The sequence below is a fragment of the Thunnus albacares genome, chromosome 22 (genome assembly GCF_914725855.1).
Source record: "Thunnus albacares chromosome 22, fThuAlb1.1, whole genome shotgun sequence".
In the NCBI taxonomy this organism is placed as follows: domain Eukaryota; kingdom Metazoa; phylum Chordata; class Actinopteri; order Scombriformes; family Scombridae; genus Thunnus; species Thunnus albacares.
Genome location: NC_058127.1, coordinates 21814349 through 21839952, shown reverse-complemented (window position 1 = coordinate 21839952; position 25604 = coordinate 21814349). Strand labels below are relative to the sequence as shown.

The 25604-nt window shown below is 38.1% G+C and overlaps 3 protein-coding genes across 4 annotated transcripts in view; all 3 read right to left on the bottom strand.

Moving 5' to 3' along the window:
• Nucleotides 1–2044: 2044 nt before the first annotated feature.
• On the bottom strand, nucleotides 2045–10131 carry fcer1g (Fc fragment of IgE, high affinity I, receptor for; gamma polypeptide). The gene is made up of 5 exons (XM_044341327.1): nucleotides 9904–10131; nucleotides 4346–4440; nucleotides 3732–3773; nucleotides 2593–2616; nucleotides 2045–2453 (listed from the first exon to the last, which is right to left on the bottom strand). The coding sequence occupies exons 1-5, from the start codon at nucleotides 9968–9970 to the stop codon at nucleotides 2400–2402; spliced, it is 282 nt and encodes a 93-aa protein (XP_044197262.1). The 5' UTR covers nucleotides 9971–10131; the 3' UTR covers nucleotides 2045–2399.
• A 221-nt stretch (nucleotides 10132–10352) lies between these two features.
• On the bottom strand, nucleotides 10353–18983 carry ndufs2 (NADH:ubiquinone oxidoreductase core subunit S2). Its single transcript, XM_044341788.1, has 14 exons — nucleotides 18846–18983; nucleotides 17582–17685; nucleotides 16752–16942; nucleotides 15919–16039; nucleotides 15320–15432; nucleotides 14591–14665; nucleotides 14182–14259; nucleotides 13962–14047; nucleotides 13627–13746; nucleotides 12082–12211; nucleotides 11587–11682; nucleotides 11171–11254; nucleotides 10692–10749; nucleotides 10353–10578 (listed from the first exon to the last, which is right to left on the bottom strand). The coding sequence occupies exons 1-14, from the start codon at nucleotides 18950–18952 to the stop codon at nucleotides 10541–10543; spliced, it is 1401 nt and encodes a 466-aa protein (XP_044197723.1). The 5' UTR covers nucleotides 18953–18983; the 3' UTR covers nucleotides 10353–10540.
• A 1046-nt stretch (nucleotides 18984–20029) lies between these two features.
• Nucleotides 20030–25604, bottom strand: part of kirrel1a (kirre like nephrin family adhesion molecule 1a) — a 32640-nt gene continuing 27065 nt past the window's right edge. For both annotated transcript variants that reach the window (XM_044341619.1, XM_044341620.1), the window contains exon 15: nucleotides 20030–22618. In XM_044341619.1, the coding sequence (XP_044197554.1) occupies nucleotides 21932–22618 (687 nt within the window). In that variant the 3' untranslated portion in view covers nucleotides 20030–21931. The remainder of the gene's footprint in view (nucleotides 22619–25604) is intronic.

Here is a 25604-nt window from a genome sequence, read left to right as displayed (position 1 = left end):
AGCAGGCATGGAGAGCCAGTTTTAATGACGCAGACTGAATTAGATAAAAGGAGCCTCCTGTAGGTAAAAAAACAAATTAATCCTTTAATTGTAAAGGGGTGATGACAAATATCAGCACAAAATGAACATCACAGAAACACTGTTGTGCTATTACAGGATCCCTATGAAGATCTTTACAACGCAAACCACAGGAATAAATCTGTCCACTTATTGTTACATCTAAAAAAAAAAAGATTTTCACATACATCACTGTATGTCTTTTTATCCTCAGTGTTGTTTGTCCCCACATGACAGACATATTACAGTATTTTTCTCCTTGATTGATTACATGTTAAACAGGTTTTTCTCAGTCTGATCTCGGCTAAAATGTGAAACAAATAAATCTTTTTGGACTGATGTCAATCTTTATGAGCCACAAACTCGGTGTTAGTGGTGTCAAAAACTATTTTGTGGTTATATACCTTACACTGGCTGGGGACGTACTACTTCCTATTGTATAAACTAGGAGACAGAATTGCTCTAATTTAACACTGCAGTTCACAGAGAGACTAAGTTAATTAATAAGCATGTTAAACATTTAATAGGTTTTGTGTATGCACAATATGTGTAGCAGCTCTATGCTTCATACAGGCAAGTTTAGATACTTTACAGCACTTTGAGTCGTTTCTTTCATTGCTTTTAGGCTCTCCCTGCTGGGATTGAGAAGTGTGTGTATACCGTGGTGGAAATTAAATAAGTACATTTCCTCTTGAGTATTACTTACTTACTTGAATATTTCCATTTGATGCTACTTTATACTTCCACTCCACTACATTTCAGAGGGAAATATTGTATTTTCTACTCCACTACATTTATTTGACAGCTTTAGCTACTTTTCATTTGGAAGATTTGACACAATGGATAATATAACAAGCTTTTAAAATACAACACATTGTTAAAGATGAAACCAGTGGTTTCCAACCTTTTTGGCTTTTGACATCTTACATAAAGCAGTGTGTAGTCGGGGTCACATTTCAGATGTCTATGAGTTGTTAACAGCTCCACCAAATAGCGATTTTCCCTCTAAACTTCTCACATGCTTTCATTTCAATAAATGTTCAATTGATCCAATATTTCACCAAAAATCAAAGATCACAGAAAAAGTCAAAAATCTGAAAACAAATTTGTGAATCAGAACTTTGTTTTTTTTTCTTTTCTCTCCCATTAATCATCTCATGACCCCTCAGATTTATCTAATGACCCTTTGGAGGGGCCCGACTCCTAGGTTGGTAACCACTGGGCTAAACTAGCTAACTTTATATAGTAGTTCAAACTAGCTCCACCTCCAGCAGCTACAACAGTATTATGCTGCTTACACACTGGTGCTTCAGTATCAATAATCTAATGATGTCATATATAATAATATGTTAGTCAGAGGGACTAAACCGCTACTTTTACTGCAATACTTTAACTACATCAAGCTCATAATACTTATATACTTCTTCTTAAGTAGGATTTTTATTCAGGACTTTTACTTGTAATGGAGTTTTTTTACATTGCTGTATTGGTATATTAAGTAAATGATCTGAATACTTCCCCCACCACTGTGTATGTACGGACAGGTAAGGACCATACCAAAGACACCATCACTGCCATCGTGTGGTGTGTAAGAAAACTGCTCAGTAACTCTGAGGCTTTACTAAAAAAGAATGAGTATGTTGCATTTTTATTTTCCCAGCAGCCTTTCAATGCATCTCTCTGAAAGTACACCATGACAGTTTTAGAGCCATTTTAGCTGTAAAAACAACACCATCTTGTTTTGTGCTGTATAGAAATAGGCAGATTTTAACCCCTTTCATAAGTAAAATGTGATGGTACGCAATAACACAAGTGTAGCTTTATGAGTCTCTCATTGGCTCACATTCATATGGAAAAAGACTGACAACTGTCAAATGGCCTGAAAGAGAAAGTGTGTTGGACAGTGTTTTGCAAGAGATCAGGGCCAGTTAGCATTTTGACACAGAAATCAGCTACATGTTGAACACAACAAAGATGAACCTCAAACAAACATCAATTCTCTTTTTATTCATCAGTAAAATATAAAAAGTATCTGAAGCATGACAGTTATGATAATATGTCTGCATAAAATTAAATACAGGCAACAGAGCAGTAAAAATATCTTATAGAACAAAGGCAGAGCATTTCTAAAAAAAAATTCCCTGCTTGGACTCAACTTCTCTATTTTCTGTCTCGTCCTTCTTAACTTCCCATAAGCTCTACAAAAGCAAAAGAGAAATTAACACTGGTGCACAACATCTTACATTCTCTCAAAATCAAGGCAGGGTAAGATATGCAATATTTAAATACAGAAATCAAGGTATTCAAAGGAAAATATCTGTTTTGAAGTTTCATTCATCATGTTACTTCTTCATGCCAATTGTTTCATATGTGTCCTGGGCATGAGGAGTCAAACCCTGGGAGGAAAACAGAATAGATATTCAATGAGTAATACTGTATAGGCTGTAATTTACTAAGAATAATAATGATAATTTAACATTTCAGGAAGCAGCTTCCCTTCATCTCCTTTACATCATTCATGGTACAAAAACTCACCGTATAGATGCCCTCTTCCACATTCTGGCAGGGGAAGGAAAGAACCATATTAGAGACAGTGTAATTGTAGGAAGACACACATTGTGACAAGATCTTGGTAAATGGTTGCAACAGGATGCACGTGAATGTACTTTTGACACTGTAAAAAGGAAATATGAGAGTAGGCTCTATGAGAACTATTGCAAACTGAAAGCAACACATGAGATCTGTAGACTTTAGAGTGTGTGTTTGGGTGTTTCACAGTGGGTTAGGCTACGCGCTGTTTGTGGCTGGTGATAATAATAATAGAGAATAATAAGAGAATAAAAAAAGAAGAGCAGTAATACAGCAGGTCAACTAAATGAAAAATTCCCACACTCTTCTGTGTGAGCAGCAAGTTAGCTTTCATATCAAAGAATATGCATACCATGACCACAAATTGATGAACAATAAGGTTGTTGTTAAAGCTGGTATTTGTGTTTTTATCCAATATTTTGAAAAATTCCATCATGTCATTCAGGTTTGGCAATTAAAGGGGTCCTCCTACCATTTAGTATTAAACTTCCATATGGTTGGAGAGATTGATTTAAAGAGAAAAAAATCAATAAGATAGGCTAACTTTCAGTCCCTAGTGTGGGTTAAGCTCCAAAAACACTGGATCCTACAGTTCCCATAAAGCAAAAGATATTTGTTAGCCAATCCCTGCCTGTTGAATACAAAGTATTTTCAGCCTTTCTATTAAAAGTCTCCAAAGAAAAATACACAGTATACAGACTTTTAATTGGTCTGTGATAGGACAGCTGGTTAAGTCTGACTGCTTTTTGGGGGTCTCAGTAAATTGAAACTTTTTTAAAGCAGAGATAATTTATATTAGTTTACTTTTTACAAAGAGCTGCTAGTGGAGGGTATTTGACATGACAAATGGTGGGCTTCCTGTAACTGTTCATCTACTGAGGTTTGAGCTGACCAGTGAGATTATTTTTGCCTCAAGAGGATATCTGCCTGTGGTTTGTCGATTGAAACTCCAGTTTGCACTGTGGTAAATTACATGTCTCTGCAAGTGAATTAGTGTTTTTCTGCACGTATTATAGGCTACATGTCACATATTTATGTCTATTTTAGTAATGTTTGTATAGTTTTTTATGCATGTTCATTCTTACTTGTTTGGGTTTCACAGCTGCAGCCTCCCTTGCATTGGAGATCTGTTGAAGACAGTCTTAAGTGAGTGACAATTGAAAGACCAACATATCAGGCTTACTATTAATTTTACCATCCAACTGTAGCTGTATTTATCATATGATTTTCACATCATATCCATTCAGTTTACTAGCTATAATAATATATTGATAGTACAAGCAAAGTTTGTATTCTCTTAGGCAAAAGTCAGAAAAACAAAAAAGTTCCTACTCTCTTGTCACCTTAATTTTAGTCAACTACAACACCCTGACTACACACATCTTCATTCTTTTTTCACAAGCATACAGAACATACAGCAGAGACTATTGATGACCAAGTATTCAACAAATACAGACATTTTAAGACTTTTATACTTTTAGTTGCCCTTTCATTTGTACCATGCATTATTTTGCTGATGACATCATATTTTATATTTAAACATTAATAATGTACTACCTTTTGTCTTTTGTCAGCTAAGGAATTGTTTCCCTTGGTTGGTTATTTTCTTGCATATATCCATACTTTATGATACATTTATGAAAAAGTTAAGACTGTGTATGTGTATGTTTCTCTAAAGACAAATGTGTAGCATGCTAACCTTGATTCTACAGTAGAGAGCTGTCAGGATGATGCCATACAAAAACAGGATGCCATCCAGCACATAACAGATCTCAGGCTCCTTAAGACTCGCCTCTGTGGAAGCATGAAAACATGAAAAAATTTTGTTAGGAGGAAAATCATAATAGCAGCACCTTTATCTAAGCTGATAATGTAGACAACTATCAAAAATTCCAAGTGCATGAAACAGATTCTTGGTTCTGGTGTGACCAAAAATCATTTGTCTCGGCTCTGGTATCCTGTAATGTATCTATTGTTTCTTGTTGATTTTTAGTGCAACACACAAAGCAACAAACCTTTTGTGGACATATTTCACACGTCCCCTGTGGCGATGAGGCTGTTTTGTTGCCATTTACAAAATAGTATTATTGAGTAAGGCGGTGTCACCATTTCAGATTGTGAAACAAACAGCCACACCATCCATTATATAGGAAACCAAAGTGTTCAATGTAAACTATTTATATTATGATTCATACTTATATAGTCTGTGGAGAAATATTTAAGGGTGGATATGGAGGAAGAATCCAATGATAACTGTGATATGAATACATAAAGAAAATTAAAAATCAAAAATGGAAATTTTTCATTTCTGATTACCTAATCAGTAATTACAGAAATGTCCATTTCCATATTGAAGAACACTTATGCAATATAATACTTATTAATGTAGTCCAAAAAGCTGACTTGCAGTCAACCTCCCCTCTGGGAAATGAATATCACTCATAGACTAATCTTTTTACAGGCACAGGACATCCGGCCAGTAACGATACAGACGTGGGGCTTTAAATAAGTACATTAACAGGGCTGCACAAGTAATTTGGTGCATGAGAGGATTCATTATTATTCCAGTAAAGATTCTTGTATTTGAGGCATACTGAATGTAGAATATATACTTGATATTTACTTTATGTTGCATGTGGAGGTCGACAAGCTTTTACAGATGACAGTTTTCATATCGATGTTGTTTAAACTAGTTTTTTATCAACATAGTTGTTGTTTGTAATGCAACTCCATAAGGTCAACATTTCTAAAAGTTGAACGTAGCACCTGTTAAATGGATATTAAAGTACCATAAAGATGGACATTACAACCGCTATCCGTGTTAAGCCAAATATGACGTAGATATCACACTATTATGATTGTCCCCTCCAAAGTTACCGTATCCAGTACAGATGATTAAGATGTGTAATAATAAAGTTACAGAGGAAATAAGAGATGGGCGCTACCTTTATTTAAGAGAAGAGGAGGCCCCTGAGTTTACTGTAAGTGAACACAAAATCAACTTTATTTACCAGCTTGTGTGATAGATTTCTTGAAAAGCGCTGCAGGACATCTGGGCTCAAATCCATTTATAAACAACCTATTTACATGTGCAACTGCAGAATTCATGGATTACTATAAGAACCATTTATTAGAAGGGAAGTGATCAAATAGTCAATTGACGAAAGCTAAAAAACAAAGCGTGTGATGTGGAATGAGGATTTTCCACAACCTGGCAACCCAATGGTAATTTTTAATATTCCTAATGGCTTATAAAACATCAGTAAATAAATATTAACCATTAATAAAGCCCTTAAATGCTTATAAACCCTTTATAAAGGGTGACTTATCAAAAGGTGGTACCCATTTTACTAATACCATCATAAACACATCAAACTATAGAAAAGTGAGATTGAGAGTTGGGGTTTTGTGCATGACATTTCTGTTCAAAATACACAAACAATTACACTAATAACAAAGTTATTAGAACTGAAGCTACTGCAACTCTCACTCCAGATTGAAATGCATGTATTAAGTGTCTAGACATGTACTTTTTATATTAACTAAACCTTGGTATCCAGCTTTTAAAACGTGCTTTTTGTCCACTTCCTGCCTTATCTAGTGTACACATCAAGGACTCCAACCACAGAGGACATTAACATGTCTTTAAGCTTTCGCACAGAGAAGAAGATGCTGCAGAAATTACAAGGCAACACTCTAGAGGGGGTCATGTTTGAGCTCAAGCCTATGAAATATCTGACACTGAGTTCACCATGTAAGGTATTTCTGAAGATATCACCACATTGTTAGAATAGGTTAGCAGCAATATTGCATGATGTGAGAATGTCGCTTTGGGTTTTATATTCTAATTCACAAGAATATCTCATTTATGATACTAAATATTTATTTATTTGCTATTACTCAGGGTGGATTTATATACAAGTAGATTTTCAATGTCCCCTCTATTTGTTGCGTTATTTTAAAGTGTCCTCTTTGTGAGGGTGTTTGTTATGATCAGTTTAATAATTGCTGCATAAGAACAAAATTATGAAATTAATTTAACTGACATGTAAATTATAGTATTTGAATTATAAAAATGATCAAAAGATAATCCCAGTTAATATATATATACTTTCCATTTGCATATTCATGTTTACATTAATCTGTCCTTCTGCCATATTCTATCTAACAATTGATTTTCTTCAGCTTCAATGTTCCATTACATGATCAAATTTACTATAAAGATGCCTCTCTTGAATTTAAAGATGTGCAGAAAATTAACAGACAGTTCAACCCACAGAGCTGTAACAAGCTCTCATTAGTCAACTGAAAAGAGCTGCTCTACCTCACATTACCGACAACAACACTAAGAGCTTGTGGTGCCGTGAGTTAGACTTCCTCACATTTCCATTATTTAGATTAAAAAGATGACATAATGGAAAAAAAAAGAGGATAAATGAAAAGTGTCAGAGGAAATATGACAGAACATTTCAAAAACGGTACATTGCAAATCCATTTGCAAATGAATAACTTTATTCATCCTTTAAAGATAGAATAATAAAACGGAATTGTTGACACCCTTAATGACTATATCATAATATTTCTTCCAATAGTTTTTGAGTGCATTTTCATAACATTTCAATTTCTTTTTTTTTTTTTAATGCATCACTTAATTAACGCACTATAAGATTTCCTGTGGCACATACAGTAGATAGACAGCACAAAATTGGTGTGTTATATTTTTTGGTTTGTTTCTTTGTTTCTTTAATTCTCAACTTGTCACACTATTCAGTAAGATTTGCATTGTAATGTTCTGCTTTTGACCACATGGAGATTAAATTCAGATTAATTTATATTTTAAAAGAATTTAAATGTCATCAGATTTTAATCAGTTGAGCCATTCAGCTTGACTCAGAGCATATTCTAGCATATTCAATAAACATTGTTTTGACCTCAAAGTTTTTTAAAAATTACATTTAGATAAAAGAGCCATAACATCATCTCTATAATGATAGAGATGATGACAAATGTCATTTTCAGTCCGTTCCCTTCCTTCCCACTTTCTTTCTCCTCCATTACAAAATTCAAGGAAATGAATCACTTCTATAAAATCAGTGGTCACATGATTGTTTGTCACGTAAAGAGTAACTTCCAAATGTTATCTTTCTTTTCAGAGTGAAAGCAAGACTTTGTAAGATTTAAAAAAATGTCTACTTGCTTTTTGTTATGCTCAATATTGACCGATATTGTTGGACAATTTGGATTTGTGGGTTATAGATGAACAAATGTCCTGTAGAGTCGACACAAATGAAAATGTTCAGTTTCAAGATGATGATTCTATTTGGGTGTACTTTTGCTTGTGAGCCAGAGAGATGTGGTGTGTTATCTACAGGAACATCTCTTCTGGTTTCTGTAACTGATATGTAGCACACATTTAAAAGGAAGCAGCAAACACTGCGTAGTCCACCTAAAATAACTAATGGTCTAATATTAATGCATGACTATTATATCAGTCCCAACATATTAGGCTACCAAATATGCATTTCCGTTTTACAATCACATTTGCGGCGCCATATATTATCACTAATTTTGCTTTTTTTTCTAACAAGTAGACGCAGGACACTTTTAAAGAAGTGCACATTTGTTTCTCACTGCTCTAGAAACCTCAAACCAGACTGTATACCATGTGTTCTGTTATGAGGATTAAAATAGGGTGATTTTTAAAGTCTGCTGTGTCTATATGCAATTCTACGTATTGCAGCAGAGGGTGTGTTGTGAAGGCCGACAAACAAGGCGGTAAAGGGGGTAAATAGAGTTACAACAGCTGCTGCCTTTTACGGGTGATACAACAAATTCACTGTTCAGTACATGGAGTGCATAGAGAAAACATGATGTTTTCAAACCTGAGATCTTTCTGTTTAAAAATGGTATACGCCACTTTGCAGGGACTTTTTTTTTTTCTGCAGACCACAGATTCCAGAAGTGGGCCAAAGTCAGTTGTGGTTTAGAATTAAACTGAAATATCTCAAGTCAAACTGTCCCATAACATCTCTTACCCATTTTTGAACCCATGTTTGTTTTATGAATTAATTAGAAAATATTAATTACACCCATGCAGGGCTACAACTAATGATTAATGTCATCATCGATTAATATGTCAATTTTTTTCATGATTAAAAAAATTAATCATTTGGTCTATAAACATCAGAAAAAAGAGAAAAGTGCCCGTCACTATTTAGATGCAAAATTCCAAATTGCTTCGTTGTTGTCTGTCCAGCAGTCCAAAACCTAAAACTATTTCACTTACTATAATTTGAGACAAGGAAAAATACATACAACATAGAACCTTCAAATATATGGCATTAAAAAAAGACTTAATTACTAAAATAATAATAACAGATTAATTTTGTCAACCGAATAATCATTTCAGGTCTGTAACTATACTTAATTATACTGTATTATAGTATAATACATAGCTATACTTAACTATACTGTAGTATAGTTTAATCTGTCACTATACCTAGGAGCCTACCTAATGTGTTCTTGGCCTATTAGACTTGATATTAACTGACTGTTGTAAAGCTATGTGTGTAGAAATGTACAGAAAGTTGTAAAATTGGTTTGTTTCATATACATATACACTGCAAAATATATAACAAATACAGTATAAGTGAACTAACTAATGATTAGGAACAAGTACTACTAACTGATCTGACAGACTGAACTAACACGTCGGAGGCAGGGTTGTTACCACTGTCTTGACATGTGATAGTTAAAAAAAAAAAAAAGCGGCCATGCACACCATGTTGCGCCCCTTGCCACAAGCAACAAGCAACAGGGGCAGCTTCTCCTTTCACAGGAACTGTGATGTGGTGACTACATGTCTGCTACCTACACTTAATGGAATAAGGCCAAGTGTCAAAAAACCCTCACTGCTCTACACAGACGTACTCATCTGCTAACTTAATTTCATAGCTTTGTCAAAAATAATTTTTGGCTGGTTATGTTCTACATGTTGTATATTCAACAAGTGTTAAATCTAGTTTATCACATCAAATACTCCTCGTCTTCACCCTGTTTTATCATCTGACTTAACAGCACTACTTTAAACATACTCTCTCAAATTAGGTTATTTATTTCTAAACAGCCTTTCTCCTAAGTAAAGGTTTTCTTATCATAAATCAGCCATCACTGTGATATCGTAAGACAGACCGCCCTCAGGATTCACTGCCATGTAAAAACTTCTGTTACAAATCTAAATTTAATGTCCCAACTCACCAGTTCTTCCAAAACACATCCACAGAGGAATCGCCACCAGTAGTGGGCTCCTGCCCCACAAAGCCATGGTAACACAGGTTCAGTACGGACAACTGGGTTCCTTCAGCGGCTAGCACACAGCAAACAAGACGAGCTGTAGGTGTTTTTTCTCTGCGTTCTGGTGAAGAGTAGAGTGTTGCATATCTCATAGCCAAGAGGGGAAGTTGTGGTCTGAGCTCTACGTCCATTTGTCTCAGATCTCATCATACCACTCCCCTTTTAACATCAACCAGAGGAAGGACATTACACTGAGGCTCTGGTTTCTGCTGTCAAGTTAAATACTTGATTCTCACTTGTATTTTCAGACAGCTCAAGGAAATGGAGCATTTATAAAAGAAAAGCATTTCATGAACCTCCCCCCAAAAAACATCTTTTCCCCAATGTGAAAAAAATACAACTTAACTACTTTGCAGTTTGGTCATAAAATATTTATTAGGATTATTTGGGCATTGTACATCAACGATTACACGCAGAGTCATGAGTCTATCCAAAGCCTCACTACAGCGAATAGTGAACAGGAAGAGAACCTGACTAACAGATGTGTGAAGGAGTGAATGAATTCTCCTCTTGAGAGAATCAACACATTAGCAGCATCACATTAACGGTCAACCTCGCCAAACACTATGTCCTGTGTGCCTGTCAGAAGAAAAAGAAAAGAATAATAGGAAAAGAAAAGATAACACTTGCATTTCTTAAACATTCAAAGCAAAGATTTTTGCCCTTCTGAAACATGATTTGTACAATCTTACCAATAATGGCCACCACATCGGCGAGCATGTGTCCTTTAGCCATTTTATCCAGACCAGCCTAGAAAAGAAGAAAACATTTATTAACATGCAGAATAACTGAAGACATGCAACCACTATTCAGGGCAGATGAGCTTATAGAAAAGTTCATATCCATAATTCATGCAATTATAGCCTGAAGTTAACGCACTAACTACTCTAATAGTTTGTTTATGCAACTTTAAAGACATTTTTTAGCCTTGAAGACCAAAATTCAAATGACTACGTTAAACAGTGTTTCATGTACCCATGAGCTAAGAGATGAGCAGGAAGGAGGGAGTGGAGGGTCTCTGTGCTTTTTTTAAAAATGGTTCTATAGTACTTTATAAAATGTACTTAATGAACTAAAAGTAGCCTTAAGGACAAGCCGTTAAACGTGCTGAATAATTAATATCCGGTGTGTTTAATATTTCACAGTGTCTTGTGAAGTTTTAAGTGCGCACCAAGTGAGCAAATCCAGGAGCTTTGATCTTGCAGCGATAGGGTCTGCTGGAGCCGTCTGATACCAAATAAACACCAAACTCTCCCTGCAAGCGACACACGGACACACACACACAGAATACACACTGGTAAGCATATTACATCACAACAAGTCCCCAAAGGCCTACAGAGGCTTCCCAGTTAATTAATGTGAATCTGAATTTCACATGACTCAAAAAAAAAAAACCCTTCTGTGTACAAAGCATCTAACATTGAAAAGGTTTCTGGGTTAAAATGGTAAATTTGATCAATGAGTCATCTAAAGATTATTATACTGTACATATCAGGCTAGTCAAAGGAAAATAGCAAAACGTCTTCAAAACTTGTCAAAAATCAAACACTTAAATGAAAACTAATTTGTTGGGATGAGTGTCTTCACCTTGGGCGCCTCCACAGCTGTGTATGTAGCCCCTGGGGGGACCTGGTAGCCCTCTGTGTACAGTTTAAAGTGGTGGATCAGAGACTCCATGGACATCTAGCAGAAAGGAACAGACAGAAAAATGTTACGTGTCAGCAGTTGTTCTGATAATAATGCACACTGAAGGATGAGGAAGCTGAATCGGCGTATGTTGACTCATATGTAAACCTGAGGCAAACTAGACATGATCTTCTGCCTTGAGCACAGCAGAATTAACATGCATTTTACAGAACTGGCCTAATTCTGTAAAGAGTGGAGTGTGAAGACAAATTAGTGATACCACTGAAATTTAATTAACACACACAAATGATAAAGTGTAGGGAAAAACCAGAGAAAGGAAAAGTAATTTTTTTAAAAAGATGATATAGCCTGCAGGCCTTATGAAACATCTCAAAGAATGAAAGGGAAAGAGGAGGCATGTTGTGAGGGAGGTGCAAGTGTTCCCACTAAGCTCACCTTCATCTCAGACCTCTTGGGTGGGGCCACCTTGGCGTCGTCCACCTTAATCTCTCCTTCTGGCATTTTGTTGAGCGCCTGGTGCATGATCCTCAAGGACTGCCTCATCTCCTCTACTCTGCAGAGATATCTGGACGACACACACACATAAAGAGAGAAAATAGCTGTAAGCTACAGATGCAGATAAGACTGTACATCAGTAAAATCAACCCACAAATCTTTATCAGTTATTAGTTTGTCTAAAAAATTTTTTAAAAAAGTGCTTGTACTTTCAAACAGAAAAGGTCATTTCCTTTAATTCCGTCTGAACAAATCACTTTTAATTACTGTGTCACATTCAGCTCACTTGTACTCATTTCTGAGACTGTGAGATCAATTTCGCAGCCACAGTGAACTGGATAGAAGGTACTAACTGTGCTGCTTCAATGATAATCAGTAGCATTAAACTCACACTACCAGCAGTGTCTGCACATAAGCTATGGTTAATTTACACTTGGTTGGTCAGTAATGTCATTGAAAGCCTTTCTAATAGACCCAGCGCTAGATTGAATGTTTAAAGGACAACTCCATATGTGTTTAGCAAAAAAGCAAGAGCGTTCAAACCCACATCACTGTTCCATTTCAATCTGGAGAAAAAATGCAAAAGAAGTCGTCCTTTAAATGCACCGAACTGGGCAGAGGGACAGACAGCTGTTGTGTGTCGGGAGCCGGAGCTTCGGGACGAAAAACACCCTACAACACCCCTGATACGGAACCGTTTAATGGCAGGAGGAGTTGATTTATTTATCAGAGTTTATTTTTTATCCTTTGAGAAGCAGTTATAATGAGTGATCAGTCCGTCTCTGTGAAACAGGCTAGGAGTTTTCTATCAGTTTATATCTACCAACGTCATCAAGTAGACACCTACTTCAGGTCACGTGGGAAGATGTTTTTAGAAGGTCTTGGCATTTTGACAGTTAAACAGACGTACTTTGACCAAAATTTGATCGGCCCTTTAATGTATAAAATGATGTGGCATACTTACTGTTGAATTTTATATGACACTGGCTCAATGTGACATTCATAAAATAGCATAACATACCACTGCCATTTAAATGTCTGACAAATATGTTTTCAATGTCTAAATAATGTGTTTGCTTCGTAATAAATCACTGGTGGTAAGATGATCATTTTAACTGTTCTCAATAGTATTTGCGTTAACTGTCAAGGGGCCAAATGAAATGATCATCTCTTTTTAATTGGCTTCAATCAGCCAAGGACTGCAACGATCCATTTTCTAATTAAATGATAAACTCTAGTTGTATTTCATTTTCCTCAGTCGGGCAATTATGATGCGCATCATAAAAAGAAGCCAATACAATAAAATAAAAGACCCAATCAAAGACCTGCAACCAACAATCAAGATATGTGTTTGAGTAAGTGATGTGTCCATGCAGGTGACATGGACTAGTGCTTGAGAAACTGACTTGAGATAGAAAAGGAGGCAAGAAATGAAACTGAAGTATACGATATATAATAATTACACCCATTTGCAGATCTTCTTACCTGTCATAGCAGTCTCCATTGCTTCCAATTGGGATGTCAAAGTCCACCTCGTCATACTTGTCATATGGCTGAGACTTCCTTAGGTCCCACTTGATGCCAGATCCTCTCAGCATCACTCCGCTGGTGGAGGAATAAGGACAGAGGCGATAAGTACCAGAAATCATACACGTTTGTGTTCATCAGACAAATAAATGCTTCTGCTGACAAGCTCTCTTTTATATATTTCAATTATTCACGGGCTCTTCATGACAACAAAAATATTTGTGAGTTTCAACGACAGCAAATTGAAGGAGAGAAGAATTAGATAAGTCTTCAAATTTTCATTAGCGGGTTACCTGAATCCATAGTTGAGAGCTTCCTCTGAGGTAACGATCCCAATGTCCACAGTGCGATTCTTCCAGATACGATTATTGGTCAACATCTGCATAGAGGACAAACAACAGATTTGAGCATTCACAGAGAGAGAGAGAGAGAGAGAGAGAGAGAGAGAGATTATCATACTTTGTCATGGTAAGAGTTTGTGGAGATTATTAAAAAAAATATATAGTCACACACCTCCTCTACTTCATCGATTCTGATGGAGAAATTCTTGCACCACTCATAGATGTCGTCCATCAGGCCCAGGGGCAGATCCTGGAAGACAGTTAAGATGTTTCAGTACTTTAATGGTCATGTGAGGGTGTCTCCATCATCATCATCATCATCATGTTTAATAGGAAATATTACTTACACAGGGTTTCAGCATGCTTATGCTATTTTTTTAAAATCATAACATGTACTGTATCTAACATACATGTCTTTATACTGTATTTGCACTCATTTGTGATTGTTGCATTATATTTATTGTGTTAATAAGTTAACCAAAACCCTGTTCATGTCGACCATCATCAGGTCTGAATGTGAATACAATGGACAAACAGGTTGTACAGAAATGAGAAGAGCATTATTCAGTTAATTCTCCTACCTGATGAACACCGCCAGGTCTGACGTATGCAGCATGCATTCTGGCTCCAGACACTCGCTCATAAAACTCAAACATCTGTGAGGGAACAAAGGTCAGAGTCAACATTAAAAAGATCTACTCAGTGGTTCATGCACTGCGTCTTGTAGTTGGGACTGAAATTTAATTGAAGTGTCTCCGTCATAAGAGAGAAAGAACTTCACTGATGTTCTCTCACCTTACTGGTTATCAGAATAGACCTTTAATCTCAGGGCAAACTGATTCTGTAAGTTGTTTTGGCCTGACTGGGTATCAACACAGCTGTGTGAGGAACCTGAGAAAACTTGCAACAAGGAATTTTCAGCTGAATATTTCACAAAAAGTGTTTCAAAAGGCCTTTTAGTATACATCGTTTCTCATGTAATAGCTTAAAGTTTAGTGACTCAACTCAAGTAGGCTGTAAACAGATGATTTCTTAATCAACATGAACGGAGCATTAATGGTTGCGGTTTTAACAATACTGTGTCATTTCCTTACAGAACAATCTATCTACAGCTCTGGAGTCAATGTGGGTTTTTTTTTGTGTGTTTTGTTTTGCTTTGCAGTATACAGCAAACCTAAGACTGAGAGCAGGCATGTCTGAACAGCATCATCTCAATAAAAAAGGTTTTAAAAACAATATGGGACAGACTGATTCTGGGCTGATTTCATCATAAAGGATTGAACACAATGTTGTGCAGCAGTGCTCCTGACCTTCTCTCTCTCCTCGAACATCCAGAAGAAGGGGGTCATAGCACCGATGTCAAGTGCGTGCGTGGTGATAGCCATGATGTGGTTCAGGATACGAGTCAACTCTCCATACAACACTACAAACAAAAAGAAAATTAACTTGATGATCAATTAATAGTTTGAAGTCATTTTTCAAAAAAGTGACATTTCATTGGTTGCAGCTTCTCAGATGTGAAGATTTATTGCTTTTCTATGTGGTCAACTGAATATCTATGGGTTTTGGACAGTTTCTTCAAAAAAATCTATTTTAAATCATTTTGCTACTTTTTGATACTCTGTAACTGAATGGTTAAACAGGAAGATAATCAGCAGATAACTCAGTAATGAATATGATGATGAGCAATGACCGTTAACGGTAACTGAGAGCTACAACACAGCAAATTCACTGATATGTTGACACACACCATACACACCAGAGCTGTTCATGAACAATAAACTGTGTGCTTGTGTAATTCTAATGTTGCATCATTCCTGTCACCGCCTCTAAACGTTTTAAGATCAGTATAAACCATCCGATTCAAGACTTCAGGCCTTTTCAGGATCTAACCATATCTAATCTCTACCTCTGATCCATTGCGCACGGGGTGGAGCTTGGATGTTGAGCAGCTTCTCCACAGCCAGAGAGTAGGCCTCCTCATTACACATCATGGAAACATAGTCGAGGCGGTCGAAGTAGGGAAGCGCCTGTAGCAGAAAAAGGGGAAGTGAAGTATACTGGTCAGGGGACTTCTTAAAATTATGCAACGTATGTACATTATGAACTTCATCTTAAGAATTCTGTTGAATTGTTGGCTAATCCAACACACATGTTCATTTTCCAACAGTATGTTGTTGTGTGAACAATATCTAACAATATGAGAAGTCATTTTGCAATAAGCTGTGTTACAATTTAATGTTATGTTGTTTGATTAGACCATAAATGCTCTGTCTTTAAAAAGGTGCTATATGCAAGAATTGGCTACCTGTTGAATTCATACTACACACTCCGAACCAATTGGGAGCAGAATATCACCAGGAGGTTGGGGTGGCACTTACATTATGCTACGTTAGCACCAAATCAATGCATTGTCAGTACTTTGTTAGCCAGCAAACTAAGTAACAAAGACTTTGTAACTAAGTATTATAGCAATATCAATTCAGTGCTAACGTTGAGCAGAAGTTTGCTTTAATTAATCTAACCTAGAAGAACTTCTTCATCCTCTCATGTTGAACTGAGGACAGACTGGACGCTACAGTGACTCACTAACGCCTCTTGAGGAACAAGTGGTATTATGAGACGGGCTGGGATTTCACAACCTTCTGTGCATGCATACATATAGGCTAGTTTAACCATTATCTAATGGATGAGTTAGAGAATACAAACACTGTATTTACAATTATGCAGTTGGTTCAGTACCTGCAAGTAGGTCTTGTACTCGATAAGTTTCTCCGTGCCACGGTGAAGCAGGCCAATATGGGGGTCACATTTCTTGACAGACTCTCCGCTGAGCTCCATCACTAGACGCAGCACTCCATGAGCAGCAGGATGCTGGGGACCAAAGTTGATGGTCAGGTTGGACACATCCTTCTCTGCAGGAGGATCTTTGTCTGCCAGAGAAAATCAAAACAATTCATAAGATGATAATAAAATGAAATCATCCAGAGTAGAGCCTTTATACACAATTTCAAAAGGCTACCTGATGCTTTCTATTGATAAAAAGATTCAAGTTCTGATTGCATACAGATAATATACAAATAAAAAATACATGGGGGAGAACCAAATAGGATTGACACACTTTCAAACGCAGTGCTAAATTAGGTGTAATCCTTATCTTGGCCCCAATCTGGCACCAGAGACCGGACCCAGGTTCAGTTTGGAACGATTTGGAGACTTAAAGCTTTACATAATGTCGAACCTGTAACCATAAATCCATAGTGTAAGCTGTAAAATGTACTAGTAAACACACAAGTATTGAATCCAGTGTGCAGTGTAGATTCTTTTGGTCACATATTAAGTCTCCACTTTAATAAATGTTCATGGACTGACAACACAAGGGACAACAATGGAAAGAAGTTCAGGACTTAATCAGTCTATCTCTGACAAAGCCTGATATGTTGTAATTCATAAATATAGTTGAATGTTGTCAGCTTCCACACTGTCTTAGTAACAAAATATTTAAGATAAAGTTAGTAGAAAACAGGAATCTTTATAATCCTTGAAATTGTAAATGCGTTTGTAGCTGGTACCATTCCATGGGGGTGGGGTCCATTTCTCATTAATGGCAGTGGGGTACATCACTGCCCCAGCAAACTGCTCTGTCCACTCCACATCTGGCTGCCATTGTTTCTGCCTGCAAAAACCAACGTGGAAAACAAGGTAACGCTGCGTTAGTAAGCCTTCAACTCTGAGCCAATGAACAATAAAGGAAATGATGCCTTAATAAAGTATTCTAGTGCTTTCTGTAAGCACATCACTTAGGTGTCACCTGTCTTGCATGTTGCCAGAGAGGCTTTAATCTTGCGTTGTTGAGGCTGTCATTTGGATAAGGCAACGATCTGGGAACACTACAATATCCCTGCCAACTTAATGACTGACAATCAGATCTGACTGATGACACAAGCAACAAGAGAAAATTTAGGTCCTATTGGGATGAAAAAATATCTTCAAGATATGACATGTTTATTGTCACTCCGGTTATACAAGTGTGTGTGTGTGTGTGTGTGTGTATATATATATATATATATATATATATATGAAGACAGAATCAGTTAATTTACGTGGCTAAAAAAGAATTAACTGTAGACCTACTGTGTCAGAATGCATCAATAACATGCTAGTATGTTAAAGTCCTCTTGACATTGATGTTACATAGTCAGCACTTGAAGGGCCGAAGACAATATCAGATTTTTATCTGAAATGCACAGATTCATTTCCTATGTTGTTTTTTTATGTCTTGCAGTCGTTTTTAAATCAGATATTTTCTTTTCTTATGAGCTTGGTCTTGAATTAGCTGGAACGGTTGCTTAGACGCTGTTTACTCTTCCACACTGGTCAAACAAACCGTGGTTTAATGTCCACCCTCTCTACGAGGAATTGATCTAATTTTTTCCGTAATTAAAGTGAAATATGGAACATACTCTGAGCTTACACAGGGCCGACAGGATGCATAGGGACAATTTGATAAACAATGACATGCTGGCTGATGAGGCAGCTAACCTACCGCTAAGCTAACGACATGACAGCAGGGAAACTGATATAATATGCATGGACGCCCCATCTGTTAGCGGTGACATTGCTTTTACAGTTATTTTCATATATTATAAGAACGTTTTCCATTCAGAAGGTGAGTATAAATTGTCGCAGACGACTTATGACGGGACAAAGTCGGCTTATTAGCATTCTGCTAACATTAGCCTTCTGCTGTGCATATTTTTGTGGACCTCAAGCTAAGACGGCTGATAATACAACGCTCACTCGAAGCCTCACATTTTTATCTCCTTATTATCTTACCTGTTTTGCAGGACAGTGCAGCCAGGGCTCAGCAAACTATTATTTAATATTATTTTTGTTGAAGGACGTCCTAGTTTGGAAAGCGACCTCAACATTGTGGCCGCCATGTTGGCTGTTAGACAACCGTAACCAATGACGTAGAGGAGTCTCTTCTTTTGTTGTTTTAGAGGCGAAATGTGTGTAAAGAGTGTGAGCCTGCCACCTGTCGGTATGATGTATCCACACACATACGGAACACGTATGGCTTTTAAAGATCCCCTCCAGACATGTTTTCAGACGTATATAAAATACTCTAGTTTGAATATTTTTTGTCTGATATGTTTTTCTTTTTCACAAAAAGGTTCAATTGTCGTGTTAAAATCCCTAAAATTACATCTACTCCTTCTCCCTCATTAAAAATTCCAGAATCTATGAATATGAAAATATTATTCAAGATGTCTCCTACTTCACTGTAAAGTCCATTCTCAGTGTTTGTGTACTGGAGGTTTCAAGTTTCCACATCACACTTATATAAAATGAATATTGGACCAGGCTTCCAAACTAGTTGTGATGTCACAAATCATGCTCGTAGGCCCGCCCCTTAAAATCTGATTTTCAGTGAGCACGGAGAAACTTTCCACTTTCAGCGGATGGATGTGAAAACAGCCTTCGAGAGTCAAACTCTGCACATACATCATTCTACACAGTGAAGCACAGTGGAGGAGGACTTTAAGTATTTAAGAATTAAGAATTTAAAAATATATATAATATTGAAATATTGAAATCATATCAAATAAGGGTGATAATCTTCATATCTGTAACATTTAGCAGGTTAACAACAAGGCAAAGTAAATAATTGCCTGTAGAAAGCATTAATCCCAGCTTTTATTTATAAAGACCCTGCACTTATATAGCTTCCATAAGCTTATGCTCTATACTATTTGTAGTCTTTACCACAAATTTGCATTGAAGAAACAGGTAAAATGAATCATATATTAAATAATATTTGATATAAATGGTAAATTAAAGTAATGTTATTCCTTTAATATACCCTATACTGCTGTGTGTAAGCGTATAACACAAAGAAGTTAACCTTCTTTCAGCCTGAATATAGGCTCCTTTGCCAACAAATGTATGTCAACATAGTGAACGTTTCTATTCCAACTCAAAGACCACACAGTTCGGTTTTTATAAAAAACAGTGCTTTTATTTATGTAATACTGTGGAAAAATAATTACATACCATTTTTAAAAAATATTGAAGATAATGAAATTAAAAAATGAGAGTTTGATAACGTTCGTTGTACATCTTTTGAACAGTTTTCTCTGCTACGAAGAACAGTACAATAAGATAAACATTGGATTTTTCTAAATTCAAAGACACAATAATACAGGATACAGTCCTACCAGAGGTATAAAAGTACTGTAACAGGATTGTGAGAGAAATGATATGGACATATACTGAAACACTCACCCGCACACTTAGACACAGACATGCACACATCCATACAGGCATACTGTATACACACGGACATGCATACAATAGTCGTGCGCACACCTGAGTGAGGCGCTGTGTGTTTACAGTATGCGTCCCATGCACACTCAGTCATTCACACATCTATACAAACACACTGTACAAATCGATGTGTGCGCCAATGCCCACACACTCCCTCTTGATCTCTCTCTCTCTCACACTCACACACCCACACACTCGCAGTCATACACTACTACATGTCAATATTGTGGACAAGCCTTCATTGAACCTCTCCATACACATTCTCCTCTGGCCGTTTTGGCAGACAGACGATGAGGAATGATTGAAAATGGAAATGTACGACATGTTCTCCTATAAGGCCACTAAGTTCTAAACCCAACATCTGTGTTTTTCTCTCTGTCTGCACCAGGCTTGTAGTTTAGAGCTCAGAGAAAAAGGCCCCAGCCTACAAAAACGTCTGGGAATGACTCAAGGCCCCCAGCCTGGTTTGTAAAGCAACAGTCGCCAATAGAAGGAGCTTCTACTGCATATACATGGTCTAAGGTGAAGAACAACATGAACAATTGGCACTAGGTTTCTTTTATACACTGATATACCCTTCTGGTGTGAAATACTTCCTGAATCCTCTCAGCTTTTTGCGAGAGGAATTCAGGCTCTGCTGTTGGCACAACTCTTCTCTCTGTCTCAGTGGATATCACTCAGGCAAAGGCCCGACTTATGTGCGCTCACGTTCAAACTTTTGGTCCATACATACACATTACATGTTTTACATTGACAAAAATAATTTTGTAATGTTAAAAAATAGAATACAAAGCTCTAGTCGGGTGTGCAAATAAAAAGAAGACATTACACAGATATAGATAAGGGACGTCTAAGCATGAATACTGTAGATGCAGTGCAAAATGATGACAACCCTCCCAACCGACACCCCAGCCCCAACACCCCCACGCCGCCTAACAGAGGGGCATTCTGGGATACTATATTTATATGTGCTCTATGATCATTGAATAAAACAACCAGCAAAAAAAAAATGTTAAAATGTCGGCCAGAAATGACTTCCACTGGTTGAGGTTTCTCCCGATCAGCGTGTACCATATTTGACAGTCAATCAGTTTATTCTTAAGACGTTCTCTCTCATCATTTACAATGTCAATTCATAGCAAAAGCTATGGGCTCCAAAGATCTGTGATCTCTCGTCCTCTCTCTGGTTCTTGCTCTCTTTCCCAGTCTTGATTGTGACTTGCGCCGTCTGCTCTTTCAGAGCTCAGATATACAAACACATCGGGAGTGAGGGAATTCAAAATTGTGTGGAATTTCCCTTCCCTGTCTCACTAAGACTCCTTCTTTTCCACTCGTCGCTTTTTCTCTCGCTGTGCCTCTGTGTTTCTCATACCCTCCCTGTCTCATGGGCATGGTCTTCTGACTCTGTGCATGGGTGTGTGTGATGTTTTTTTGTGTTCTGTAGTTGTGTTTGTGTTCAGCAGGGTGTGTCGGTGTGTGAAAATGTGTGCGTGTAAATCTGTGATTGTGTGTAGTTTTAGGTGTGACGCTATTTATAAGATGCTTCCTCATGCTCGGCTAAGACTGTGAGGTGTTTTATGCGTCTCTCTGTCTCACACGTGAGTCTGCATCCTCTGTGTGTGTCGGCTGTGGGAGTAGTCAGAGTGTTGAGAGGTGTAGGAGAAGCGAGTGGAGCTGCCGTACTTCCCTAGTCCAGTCTCTGATCCCGAGGGAGCCGGACCCCCGGGACCCACCCCGGGACCCACCCCAGGACCCACGCCAACCCCAGGGCCCCCTACCCCGGATCCAACCCCGTACATCTCATAAGATGGGCCAGCCTCCAGTGGTGCCAGGCTGGATGGGGCGAAACCCATGCGGTAGGTCTGGTAATGCGAGGGGTATCCATAGTTGTCGTAGGCCAGCTGGGAAGTGGAGTCCAGGAGGCTGCAGTCTCCTGGGAAGTCGCTGGCTGCAGGGGCGGGGTTGGGCGGAGGCTGTTGGCTCTGGCCCCCACGGGTGAAGGTGTTGAACTGGGCGTAGCTGATGTGAGACAGTCTGGAGGGGGGTCGAGGGTCATAGCAAGCCTGCGGGCGGCCAGGGGAGGTGAGGGGACCCGGTGGACCGGGCGCTCCTCCGCTGGCTGTGGCTCCCGAGCCACCGGCGCTGCTGCTAATTGATGCAGCTCCCCCTGGTGTCCCTGTGGGGGAGCGGTAGTCAGAGTAGTGCATGGTGGAGCGGGAGGCAGGGCGGCCTTCGTCGTGGGTGGAGGCGCGCACGTTATAGTAGCCATTAGTGGGGTCCTGAAGAGACAGACAGAGACAAAACGCAAAAGACAAACACACATAGTGGACATTACAAAAAGGTATAATGAGGCTTATAATCAAAATACATTAAATTACATTCCATAAAAGTTAGGTCAAAAGGGCTCTACAATAATAATGTTTTACTCTTTCCTGATCCCGACAGAGAAATTCTCTTTTTCTGAAGGTCAGAGGTCAGTCAGTTGCACCCCCCAAGCTGTTCAGCATTCAGGTCCAGTTTTATTAAGACTGTTATGTGAGGGCGTTTTGCTCCCTTTTTTGTGACTCAGCTGCTTAACCTAAGATCAGCGTTTTTGTTCTTTTCAGAAATTTATGCAAATCAACAACATGGATCAAACAAATCCTCAAAAATTGCAACGACACCAACTGCATAAGCAAATGACATGTTTCAGCTGTAGGAGTAATCCACCAAGACTGGCATCCTGGAACACCCTCTATAATTTTAGTGTTCTAAAATAAGATTTGAGGTTACGTTAACTTTCAAAAGATCTTTTATGTAAATCTATTAACTTTCAAGAAGAAAATCAAGCATTTTTTTGTATATTCTGTCATGTTTCCAGTAAGAGTGCCGTCCAGACTCAAAACCTGCTTAGAATTAGAGTGTGGTGTGGAAACTGTGATACTGGTTTCTTTTTTCAGCCAGTTAACAAGAACAAATCTGAAATTCTGATTTGGTCATTTTTGCTCAAAGCTTTCATGAATGTAAGCTTCCATGTTTTACTCCAGGACACTCAAGCAGGGTGGATCGCTGCCAACATGCTGGGCTGACCCCAGGTTGTCTGGTTGAAGGAAGGATGCTCTCCCTGCTCACTACACTCTCCCGCTGCCTGCTCTAATGGTGCCCTACTGCTATTTCTGACATGATTCTGTCATCTCATTAGCCCCTTTTATACAGCCTGTTCAAGGCAGGAATGTTCCGCCTCACCGTTCGGTATGAAACGTACTAACACGGAATGGGGGGGCACTGTTGTTCTGCTGTTAAGCCGGCAGCGGAGGTAGTCACAGAGCCGAATCGATGTCTGTGTAAAAGGGAGAGCCGGCATGGCGGGACAGTCAAGACTAGACGTCACGCCTCTGATTCCGGAACGCTGGCATGCTATCTAAAATCACACTGGGGTGGCATTATATCAGCTTTGGTTCAGTGTAAAAAAGCAAAGTCGGCGTAATGAGGGGTCTTCCTTATGGCAGTATTGCAGGATCTCTGTTTAAAATGGGCTATTGTCTCTCATGTACCCAGACTCCACACCCCTCCACCCCCACCCAACTTAGTTTCAATGCTTTGGTGCTTCAGGCAACAGAGGAAAAAAAAAGTCTGGCTGAGGCTGTTGTCGGGGTGATCTAACCACCTCCTGGGGTGGATTCATGTCTGTGTTTCTTCAAAGTGATCCAAGGCAGCACTCCAGCTAGAGGGGTGGTGTGTTTGCCCTCACAAAATATTCATGGGGGGGAGTTTCAGCAGAACATTTTGGCAGCTTTAAGCGTGAAAATACATTCATCACCCAAGTCCAACCCTACGGTGTCAAAATGTATAAATGATTCATGCCAGCTGAATGGGCAGAATATGCCTAAAATTCCCTTTGTTTGTTGTAATTTCTTTTTTCAACTTGAGTATTTTTGCCTATTTTGTCATTAAACGTCTCCATGATGAGTTAACCAGCAGGCAAAGTAATCAGAAAAGCAAGTTGCCTCACAGTTAGACTGAGAGTGACGGGCAGAGAAGCTCCAGTAACTGAAGAGAGGCCAACTGCATTGCAAAATGTTTTTCTCTTTAATAGCCTACTCTAATATTCTACCACATCTTTACTGCAATGGCCATTCTAAGTTTAAATGTATCCTATAGACCATTTGTGTGAGAGATTTTGATGAAATTTTGAAACATTCTGATAAAAGACTTGTGAAATATGAATGTTTTATGAGGTATTTAATCTCCTAAAATATATTGTTTTCCCCTGTGTTCCCTCATAAGTAGCTTTAAGGTTGGAAAAAACCTCTTATTCCACAATGTTTGGCAAAATCACACATATATATATTCTGAAGTTGAAACAAGCAAGTTGTTTAAAAAGAAAACTATATTGGATACCTTTAATAACAATCTCTAACAATTCAGTGCTTCTAAAACACCATAGTAACAACAAAGCACAACAGTGAACCCAAGCACCTTTGTAACAACTTCTGCAGGATTGATAAATGATTACACATTTTTCTCCTGGCACCAGTTTGATAACCAGTTTAGGTGAACTGGGACCTAGCTGCTAGTTTGATTCTGTTCCCCTTCTTTCAGATTTCTATTGACAGCACTGACAGTTTATTTCAGCAGTTCACTGTCAAAAACCAAACTGCAGTCTATTCAAATCCCTCTTCTTTGGCTGTATTCGAAATCACATACCAACGTACTACCTACTACATACTCAGTCAGTATATACTGCATATTTTCTACTAAATGAACCATTAAGTATACCATTACCAGCAGACTGTTCACACTGAAGTATACTCAAGCAAGACAGTCGTGTGACTGCATCACATGACTGACAGCTGGTCAGACGTTACTTGGATAAACTGACCAGATATTGGGAATCTAAATGGTTACTTGCTTGAAAAAAATATTAAAATTTAATAAAGTGACATATAACAGCTTTTAGCCATTACACAGTCTCAAGAGATGCAATGCATTTTGGGGCAGCTGAGTATGTCCAGCAAGCTCACGTCACATACTCAGAAATTCTTGCTAATCTAGTATACATTGGTGTATTTGTCGTGTCCACATACTATGCAGTTGGAACGGACACATTCATTCACATTAATACACATTCAATTTGACGTCATACTTAGTATGAATAGTACGTTAGTATGCGATTCTGAAGACAACCTTCGTCTCATTCTGACTGTTCCAGGTGCACAAAGAGGAATTTTAAAAATGGCATTTCTGATAGTCAGTGGAACCTATAAGGTCAAACTATTACAAAAC